The 11,083-nt window shown below is 33.2% G+C and overlaps 2 protein-coding genes and 1 pseudogene across 2 annotated transcripts; 1 reads left to right on the forward strand and 2 right to left on the reverse strand.

Moving 5' to 3' along the window:
- The first annotated feature begins 1,772 nt into the window (after nt 1–1,772).
- Nucleotides 1,773–3,770, forward strand: LOC110700578 (berberine bridge enzyme-like 15). The gene has a single exon (XM_021878136.1). The coding sequence runs from the start codon at nt 1,849–1,851 to the stop codon at nt 3,523–3,525; it is 1,677 nt and encodes a 558-aa protein (XP_021733828.1). The 5' UTR covers nt 1,773–1,848; the 3' UTR covers nt 3,526–3,770.
- Nucleotides 3,771–4,348: 578 nt separating this feature from the next.
- Nucleotides 4,349–8,543, reverse strand: LOC110700579 (annotated as a pseudogene).
- A 444-nt stretch (nt 8,544–8,987) lies between these two features.
- On the reverse strand, nt 8,988–10,662 carry LOC110700583 (glutathione S-transferase U9-like). Its single transcript, XM_021878141.1, has 2 exons — nt 9,990–10,662; nt 8,988–9,695 (listed from the first exon to the last, which is right to left on the reverse strand). Exons 1-2 carry the CDS (start codon nt 10,308–10,310, stop codon nt 9,330–9,332), a joined length of 687 nt encoding a protein of 228 aa, XP_021733833.1. The 5' UTR covers nt 10,311–10,662; the 3' UTR covers nt 8,988–9,329.
- Nucleotides 10,663–11,083: the final 421 nt, after the last annotated feature.

An 11,083-nucleotide genomic window follows, 5' to 3' on the forward strand; every position in this document is an offset into this window, starting at 1 on the left:
AGTGAGATAATAGTATCCACCTAAAATATTTAAATGTCATAAAAAATTCACTTATTCTTTCAAAATAATCAATCCTTGTAAATTTAGAAATAATGAAGCACACATCCATAGCAGATTAACAGATTCATTTTATGTATATGACACCTGAATTTTTCTAGAATTATCTTTTTAAAGTTAATTGGGGGATTCACGAGGAGGGTCCTGGTCTTATCATGTAATTCCACATTTCCACTTCATATAATTGAAAATCAAATAATTAATCATATGACCATATAAATATATATACAAAAAGCTACATTCATTTGTACGTATTACCATCAAACAGCGATGTGCTTAATAAACTATAATAACTTCCTTATTTAGCTAACTGTTAGTAATATTTTTTGGTGCACGTAACTTTTTTATTAGTTCATCAATCAACCAACAACATAATTAGCAAGAAACATCACATAGATAATTTTGCATTAACAATAGTATTGGTGTAACTTTTTGGGTGATTAGCGTGAACTTGTAAAGGAAGAATGATAAGTGGAGTTTGTGCACATGACAATGGTCCAAAATTAAGGTAGATACTATAATCTAAATTAATGAATGCTTGGAAATTATTAAGAATTGAGGAATCTCTTAAACCAACTTCCACTAATTACAACTTTATCTAGTTTAATTAGCATCAAATTATGATAATGTTTTATAGATAAGAACTTACAAAATTACAACCCCAAGAAACCTCAAAGGTTAATTATGCCATAATCTCTTGTCTTCAACGCATGGGATCAACATATATAATACTAGCAAGTGTATAAAATTATTTATTAGGCCATTACTTAATTAAGTTGTGGATTTACACTCACCTTATGCACTATTATATTCTTAATTTTATCTAAATCTTTTTCTTTGATTTCCAATGATATATATATGATTACTACAATAAACATAAAATTTGATCAATTATGAATTTAATATAACAAATTTACATCATAAAATCTAACACTTCTGCATGACTTTTATAGGCTTGTAGTATGATGACAATAATCATTCATCAAAGGATTTGAATATTTCACATGAACTTGTGCAATGAAAGCCTATCCAATTTCTTTGACACCACTCAAAGAATTGATATTATTGTTGCAAAGTTGGAAAATAATAATCAATAAATAAAACAACATTGCAATAATTTAAATTAATAGAGTAAATTTGGGTACACAAAAACATGCAATTCAACCGAAGTGAAAATAATAACATTGGTAAGTGAGACGAATTTTTTTATTAAAAAACACTTACAAAAAATACTAATATTAAGAGAAAAGAACATAAAATATAATGAGAATTATCGAGACAAATAAACAAAAAATAAAAAATATCCCTCTGTATCTAAATAAATGAAATAATTAATCGAAAACACTTTACAATTGACATCATAGTCTGGAACTCAATTGTCTCATTACCAAAGTTGGATTGGAGGCTTCAAGATTGTGGCCTAAATTGTGGGAAAACTTGCACTCCAAATTTTCTTATCTTATTAATCACAATATTATAACAACCCATGATTACAATCACTCTTTACCACTGTATAAACTATTGACCAAATTTTATCCCACAATCCCCACTTTAAAGTGGACATACATGCAACTCCATCCATTTTTTCCATTTTCACAACTTTTTCATAACATTGACTATAAAACACAAATTTAAACACCAATGTAATAATAATCAAAGCATGACGATTGCATTACCTCAATTAAAAGTCATCATAAAACTCATATAAATACTACCTTACCATAACCAATTTTATTCACAACTTCTCCCTCAAAAAATACATAAGCTAAGATCATATCATAGAATAAAATCATGGGTTTTTTTAGTAGTGTTATTCCACTAACATTGCTCCTAACTTTCTCACTATGTTCATCTTTAGCATATTCAAATGATGTCCAAGCTAATTTTCTTCATTGTCTTTCTAAGAACATTAGTCCACCCAACCCATTTCCTACATCATGTTTCACTCCTAACAATAATTCCTTCACTGCTATACTCAACTCGACCGCGAATAACTTAAGGTATTTGTTACCTTCAGTTGAAAAACCACAGCTGATCTACATGCCCTTAGATGAATCCCATGTACAAGCTGCTGTTGTATGTGCCAAAAAGCTTGGGATTCAGCTAAGGGTACGTAGTGGGGGGCACGACTATGAGGGTGTTTCTTATGCCTCTGAGATGGGTGATCCATTTGTTGTTATTGACATGTCGAAATTGCGGTCTGTTATAGTTGATATCGACGATAACAGTGCGTGGGCTGAGGCTGGGGCTACGACTGGGGAGCTTTACTATAGGATATCTGAGCAGAGTAAGGTGCACGGATTTCCTGCAGGACTGTGCACCAGTTTGGGTATAGGTGGTCATATTACTGGTGGAGCTTATGGCTCTATGATGAGAAAATATGGTCTAGGAGTTGATAATGTGATTGATGTTCGGTTGGTGGATCCTAACGGGAAGATCCTCGACCGAGCATCAATGGGGGAGGACCTGTTTTGGGCTGTCAGAGGTGCTGGTGGTGGTAGTTTTGGGGTAATTTTAGCATGGAAGGTTAAACTTGTACCTGTTCCTGAGACTGTAACAACATTTACAGTCATAAAAACGTTAGACCAAGGTTTGACAAAGCTCTTGACTAAGTGGCAGCAAGTGGCAGCTGATAAACTTGATGAAAATCTCTTTATCAGGGTAGAGATCATGCCTGGTACAATCCCCAACACCACTCAGAAGACTGTACAAGCCTTATTTAACGCGCTGTATTTAGGCAGCGCGAATCAATTGCTTAGGTCCATGGCCCAAACTTTTCCTGAATTAGGCCTGACTAAACAAGACTGCAATGAAATGAGTTGGATCGAGTCAGTTGTCTATATTGGAGGGTACCCTACCGGGACTAGCACTGATGTTTTGCTCCAAGCGAAACCTTTGTTTAGGAACTACTTTAAGGCCAAGTCAGATTTCGTTAGGGAACCAATCCCTGAGGCCGGGCTTGAAGGACTATGGAAGAAGTTGATGGAGGCAGAAAGCTACATCATGATATGGAATCCTTATGGTGGGATGATGAGTAGGGTACCAGAGTCTGACACCCCGTTCCCTCATAGAAAGGGGACTATCTACAAGATCCAGTATGTTGCAACCTGGATGGATGGTGAGGTTAGCGCGAAATCAAGCATGGCTTGGATTAGGGACTTGTATCAATTTATGGAGCCTTATGTGTCTAAGAACCCTAGGGAAGCTTATGTTAACTATAGGGATCTCGATTTGGGTATGAACAAGGATGGTAACACTAATGTTAATGAGGCTCGCGCTTGGGGTTTGAAGTATTACAAGAATAACTTCGATAGGTTGGTGAAAATCAAGACGAAATTCGATCCAGAGAACTTCTTTAGGCATGAGCAGAGTATTCCTCCACTTTCATCACCCAATAGGAAAACGAAAAAGGATAAAAAAAATCACTATCATAAACTTGGGAAGCATCACAAGGGGAAGGGGTGCTAGTTAGCGAAAATTAAGCTTTGCAATCATAGTCTCGAGTCTTATAGTAACTAATTTATTCTCTGATGCTGAGAACAGGTGATGTGTATTTCTAATAACATAAGAACTGGTAATTGTTTTTGTTCGTACAAGTCATTTAGTGTGATTAGTCATGTGCAATATTGTGCATAAGCACGCATACGTCGAGGGCTTGTAGCTTTGTATGAAGTGTTGTGTTTGCTAATGAAATCAAGTTTTTTGTGTGGAACAGTCTCTAAATACCATATAATATCTTAAACCAAAATTTTAAAGATCACAGGGCCAGAGCATGCTCTGTATCTGCTTATAAATTGTAGTTAAATTAGTTTTATGTCAAAAACTTGATTGATTCATACGTTACTATTTCTTAGCATATAGTTTAAGTGAAACTAGTACATTATGAACAAGATCCTGACAATCATGAATTCATGATTAAATATCTTTTGGTATACTGAACTGCTAATCATTGTTCTGATGATGAATATCAGAAAATGGCTTAGGTTATGAATCATTGGGTTTTGATAACAATCATTTTCTTATGATTCTTCCCATAGTAAGACTACTACAGTAATATGCTAGTGCATTATAATTTAGTAGTACAATCTTAATGAATATTTAATATATTATGGTCTTAAATTAATCATCTGTTTCCTCACTAAATCTAGGAAATATGCTCATATTCAAGCATTAAGTAGCCCGACCTTAATAACGAATGCCTAATTATGAATAGTATTTCATAGTAACCAAGTAAAAATAGACACGGATATGTTTTCAAAAAAAAAAAAAAAAAAAAACACGGATATAATTTAAATGAATGGAGCTAAACTGATTCAAATTCAATTTAAATAACTCAATCAAATCCAATCCGAACAATCATTTTGTTTAATTTTTTTTTTATCAAAGCAGCTTAGCCTGCCTATCTAGTTGATAGTGTACTTAACACGTAGACGTACACCTTGTCTAATTTCTTTCTTAGATCATAAAGATGGAAGTAGAGCAAAAAATTGATGTGGGAACTAAAGAAAATTACATAGTTCTAAAAAAATTGTCTAATTTTTCTTAGAAACTTGACCAGATTTTCATGTTTTGGAGCAGACTCTTGAACAACTGAAACTCCATCACCGGATTTCATCCATGAAAAAGCCAAGGGAAAATTTTCAGGGTGTATGAACTTGATAGAAAAAGCTTCTTCAACACCATTAATTATTGGCAACAAAGTGATCATCAAAATGTCTAAGATATCCATGGTTTCACCACTAACATGTGTACCTCCTGAATATAAATCCTTCACATTTACTTCCAATTTGTTCATATTTTCTTGGATTTCTTTGATGATTTTGTCCTCTTCATAATCATTGGGGGCTTTGACAACCTCACGAAGTTTCTCAAATAGCTGTACACACATACATAAATAATTAGTGACTCTGTAATTGTAGATCCGTTACATGAACCAAGATTTTATAGATTTCATCATATAATCGATTGATAATATAAGGATTAGCTCATCGAGGTTTATAAGCTTATGTGATTATTAGAGATATTGAACGTCATTTTTGTCAACATTAGGCATTGATCTACACGAAAGTTTAGCTGAATGTATTAAGAAATGAGCTCTATAATGTTGAGTGTGGTTCAACAAAATAACACAATCAATCTAGGTTACAAATTAAATGCAACATTGTACTAATAGTGCTACACAATAATTTAAACAACAAACATACGAAGTATATATTAAGTATAATTACCTAAAGGTCGATAAAATTGACCCAAAACCGAACTTTTTGGCTCGTTGATAAGGATCAAAAGGTAAGAGTTTTGGTGAACTTGTCCAAGTCTCATCAATATATTCAAGAATGACCAAAGATTTAGGAATAGGCCTACCTTGATGAACAAGAACTGGAACCAACTTCTTAACTGGATTATGCTAAAGGAGCAATTGACTCTTGTTTTTCATGTCTTCTTCAAAGTAATCATAGGATATACCCTTAATTTTAAGGGCAATTGTTACCCTTCTTACCCAAGGACTTGCCCACATGCCATGTAACTTCACCTCTGCTTTTGTCTCTGCCATAATTTTGTTGCTAATATTGTTTTACTTGGTATATGAAACTATAGATTATATGCTTCCCTTGATGTTTTATGAATGTGGCAATTTTGATATTGGTAGATATAACTAGTTTGGTAGAGGCTAAAGTTAGGCTTACCTAAAAGGGGGCCATGAGCCCATGAGATAATACTGTATCTGACAAGATTAACCTTGGCCATCCTGTCCACAATGATTGTATTTGAGCAACCAATCAATATTGTCAAATATATCGTGCTGCACCAACTTCTCCCTCCAATTTGATATCAATTTGTATATGATATATTATTAGAAACCTATGGTCAAAGACAAGATATAAATAATGAAAAAAATGTCAAACGTGCGAGTATTTTGGGACGGATGGAGTATATGTGACAATCTTTTAGAGACAAAAAACTAATACATTGACATGTATTCCAAGTTTTAGATGTCAGATCATTAATTTTGAGATAGAGGGAGTACCAAAAGATGGTGTCCTTAAAAGATTATCTCTTTGTTTGTTTGTTAAGTTTTTCAACTTGCAACCCCCACTTGCTCTCTATCTCTATTCCTCTCCTCCTCAATAATTTAGTAATCAACAATATAATCTTTCGTAAGTTATGTCAAAATATAGTGATGATTTGAGGAATTAGCTAGGTTTTGCAGGATGTTTGTCGTGTTTGGTGATTAGCTGATTGTATTTATAAGTTTGACTAGCCGGTTATATTAGTTTATTTGACTAGCTAGTTGTATATAGCTGATTGTGTAAAAGTGTTTGGTAGATAGCTTTTTATTATTAGCTGTTTTAATGTATTTAATACCTGAAAAGCTAATTCTTCAATAAGCTAATTGCAAAAAGCTCATTTTGGATCCAAAAAACTATTTAAATAAGCTACTTACCAAACACCCAAATTAGCTTTTTAAAATGGTCAAACCTCTAATAGTGGTCAAGCTTTTCAAAAAGCTCTTTACCCAAACAAGGCCTTTGTCATATCCAATATCCATTGTTTCATAGGTTCTTCTTCACCTTTTACCATTGCGAGGCCACAAATAGATGCCATCCTTGACAATATCAATGGTTATTTTCCGGATTCCATTAACTTCGTATTGAGGTTGCCTTCTATTCAAGAAATGGAGTGTGGTGAAGGACTAAGGGCCTGTTCATATTTACTGAATTGAGCTGAACTGAACTGAACTGAACTGATTGGAGCTGAACTGAACTGAACTGAAAAAATTAAAATGCATAAAACTGAACTGAACTGAACTGATTAGAACTGAACTGAACTGAACTGATTGGAGCTGAACTAAACTGAACTGAAAATAAGTAAATATGAACAGGCCCTAAGCAATATGTCTAGCATCCTCATATTGCATGTAAAAATAATTAACCTTCATGTTTTTTCATAGAATGTTCAAATTCATCTTGACGTAGTTCTTGATGTACTTTTATCCTTCTATTATCGGTCTAGACATAATGTTTCTTAGAGACATGACAAACTGTTACATATATACATCAACAATTTAATTTAATTAATACGCAATTAACTAACATATAGTCAAATCTTTCCTTGATAATAAAAATAAAGTACTCTGTAGAACATAAAATTGATGTCAATAAGTTGGAGAAAATTACACTTTTCTAAATAGTTGTCTAAGTTTTCTCAGAAACTTGACCAAGTTTTCATGATTTGGAGCAGATTCTTGAACAATTGGAAGTCCATCACCGGATTTCATCCATGAAAAAGCAAAGGGAAATTTTTCAGGGAGTATGAATTTGATAGAAATAGCCTCTTCAACACCATTGATTATTGGCAACAAAGTGATCATTAAAATGTCTAAGATATCCATGGTTTCTCCACTAACATGTGTACCTTTTGAATATAAATCGGTCACATTTGCTTCCAATTTGTTCATATTTTCTTGGATTTGTTTGATGATTTTGTCCTCTTCATCATCGTTGGGGGCTTTGACAACATCCCGAAGTTTCTCAAATATCTGTACACACATACATAATTAGTGACTCGCCAGTTGTAGATTATGGAATCTGTTACATGAACCAAGATTTAAAAGATTTCATCATAAAATCAATTGACAATTTAAGGATTAGCTCAGTGAGGCTTATAAGCTTATGTGATTTTAAATTTTTCACCATTGTATAATTAGCAATATTGTCACATTAGGCATTGATCAACATGAATGTATTTAAAAATGAGCTCTATAACGTTGAGGGGGGTTCAACAAAATAACACAATATAATCAATCTAGGTTAAAAATGCAACATTGTACTAATAGTGCTACACAAAATCGTAGTGAGTATAAGTACCTGAAGATCGATAAAATTGGCCCAAAACCGAACTTTGGATCGTTGATAAGGATCAAAAGGTAAGAGTGTTGGTGAACTTGTCCAAGTCTCATCAATATATTCAAGAATGACCAAAGATTCAGGAATAGGCCTACCTTGATGAACAAGAACTGGAACCAACTTCTTAACTGGATTATACTTAAGGAGCAATTGACTCTTGTTTTTCAAGTCTTCCTCAAAGTATTCATAGGATATACCCTTAATTTTAAGGAAAATTGTTACCCTTCTAACTCAAGGACTTGCCCACATGCCATGTAACTTCACCTCTTCTTTTGTCTCTGCCATAATGTTTTTTGCTAATTTTTTTTATTTTTTATTTTTTACTTGGTATATGAAACTATAGAATATATGCTTGATATTTTATGAAGGTAACAATTATGATATTGGTAGATATGACTAGTTAGGTAGATAGATGCTAAAGTGAGGCTTACCTAAAAGGCCATGAGCACTATCTTGGATCTGACAAGATAAACCTTGGCCTTCTGCTGTCCACATAATTGTATTTGAGCAACCAACCAATATAAGGAAATATATTGTGCTGGTGCTGCACCAACTTCTCCCTTCGTTTGATATCAGACGCCTCTAAAAGATGGTCTCATATCTCTCATACGATCATATCTCTCATACGATATACGAGTATTAAAAGATGATGTCTTTATATATTTTCATTCCTTATTTGTTAAATTTTTCATTTGCAAACCCACTTATTCATTCTCTATTTTTATTCATCTCCAATCCACTAAGTGTGTCCTATTAATAATTAACCATATAATATTTCGTATATTCACTTCGATTAAGCCATTTAGGAAAAGCATAAGGAGTAGTGACACTTTTATTTTGAAATATTCTAGTGTAAAAAGTTAAAATAGAAGAATTAGCTAGACTTTGCGGGACTTTTGTTATATCTATTGTTTCTTAGATCTTCTTCAAAAGAACTGAAATTGCAACGTTACAATATACGCTATATATTGGAATTAATATGTCTATAGGCTCGAAAAAATTCAATCAATTTCCCATGAGATTGGGTGGTGCCTTTTACCATTGCAAGGTCACAAATAGGTGCCATTGATCCTTGATAGCAATCGCTCCATATATTCACTACAGGAAGGTGAGTTACATGGAAAAATAATAAACCTTCCTGTTTTCTCCTAAAATGTTCAAATTCACCTTGACATTCTTGTTCTTTTCTTCTTCAATTACCAAACTAGACATAATTTTTCTTAGAGACGTGACAAACTGTTACATATATACAACAACAATTTTATTAATACATAGTATGTAATCAACGAACATCTAGTCAAAATTCTTTCATTGATCATAAAGATAAAGTAGAGCATAAAATTGATGTCAAAAAGTTGGAGAAAATTACACTCTTCTAAATAGTTGTCTAAGTTTTCTTAGAAACTTGACCAGATTTTCATGATTTGGAGCAGATTCTTGAACAATTGGTAGTCCATCACCGGATTTCATCCATGAAAAAGCCAAGGGAAATTTTTCAGGGTGTATGAATTTGATAGAAATAGCTTCTTCAACACCATTTATTATTGGCAACAAAGTGATCATCAAAACGTCTAGGATTTCCATACTTTCACCACTAACATGTGTACCTCCTGAATGTAAATCCTTTACATTTGCTTCCAATTTGTTCATATTATCTTGGATTTCTTTGATGATTTTATCCTCTTCATCATCGCTAGGGGCTTTGACAACATCCCGAAGTTTCTCAAATATCTGTGCATACACATACACCATTAAGGACGTACTTAATTTTGGTATATAATGGGATCGGTTACATGAACTAACTATAATTTAAACTGTGACTTCATAAAATCCGAAATGATTCCATTGTAAAATTAAAATTATCAAGATTAACTCCGTAAGCTAAGACTTTTTTTTTAAGGCATTTTAGTCGATACTTCAATGTGGGATGGATTTTAACAAGATAACACAATAAATGTAGGCTAAAATGCAACATTTTACTAATAGTACTACACAAAACTAAATTGCAAGCATATTAATAACTACCTGAAGATCGATAAAACTAGCCCAAAACCGAACTTTAGCTCGTTGATAAGGATCAAAAGGGAAGAGTTTTGGTGAAGTTGTCCAAGTTTCATCAATATATTCAAGAATAACCAGTGATTCAGGAATAGGTCTCCCTTGATGAACAAGCACTGGAACCAACTTCTTAACTGGATTATACTTGAGGAGCAATTGAGACTTATTTTTCAAGTCTTCCTCAAAGTATTCATAGGATATACCCTTAATTTTAAGGGCAATTGTTACCCTTCTAACCCAAGGACTTGCCCACATTCCATGCAACTTCAAATCCTTTGTTTCTGCCATAATTTTTGGTTGAATTTGTTCGTAAAAAAAATTAAAATTTGGTAATTAAAATTTGATTGGTTTACTATGATATATGCTTGATGCTTTATGAACGTGACAATTATGATGGGTGGGTCGACCGTCGATGATTAATTAGGCTTTATTTTTATCCATAAAATTGAATTGCAACTGACAACATGTAATCTTGGCCATCTATTGTCCACAAATTTTGCATTGAGTAACCAATCCACGTAGTGAAAATATACAATATTATGCTCCACAATCCTCCACATGAGGCTAACGGCTAACGCATTACGCACCAACTTTTTATCAGACATTTTAACCTCTTTTTTTTTTTTAAAAGAAATGCAGCATGGCTGTATGGACATTTATTAATTCAAAAAATTCAGTTACGCCAAAGTTTTAATATTACGTGGAAAGTGTAGGAAAGATGACTAATAGCAATTAAAGTATTTAAAAGGTTTATCTGGAAAATGTCGTGGCGTGACAATAGATCACTGCCCTAAAGTCGAATTTGCCCCGCACATGTACACACGGACTCAGAGAGTTAGATTGAAAATACCTTTGAACAATGCTCAATAGAAAAGGAGGTCATAAAGAATCATTTTAAGAGAGGATATTTTTCACTTTTTCTGTGTCCAAAAGGGGACAAAAGCAGATGTTTATACAGTTATGAGAGTGAACCAGATACAACGAATATGGTCATAAATTAGACCAAATACGGCTAGCATTTAAATACTCCAATTAAGTTTAAAGCAATTTGACTTATTGAG

This window comes from Chenopodium quinoa, unplaced genomic scaffold (genome assembly GCF_001683475.1).
Source record: "Chenopodium quinoa cultivar QQ74 unplaced genomic scaffold, ASM168347v1, whole genome shotgun sequence".
Taxonomy (NCBI): domain Eukaryota; kingdom Viridiplantae; phylum Streptophyta; class Magnoliopsida; order Caryophyllales; family Amaranthaceae; genus Chenopodium; species Chenopodium quinoa.

Bases quoted from the DNA above. Each gene is read 5' to 3' on its own strand.
- LOC110700578 (XM_021878136.1), top strand. From the start codon at position 1,849: ATGGGTTTTTTTAGTAGTGTTATTCCACTAACATTGCTCCTAACTTTC.
- LOC110700583 (XM_021878141.1), bottom strand. From the start codon at position 10,310: ATGGCAGAAACAAAGGATTTGAAGTTGCATGGAATGTGGGCAAGTCCT. The intron at 9,696-9,989 runs GTAGTTATTAAT...GTGTATGCACAG, and splicing joins CTAGTTTTATCGATCTTCAG to ATATTTGAGAAACTTCGGGA.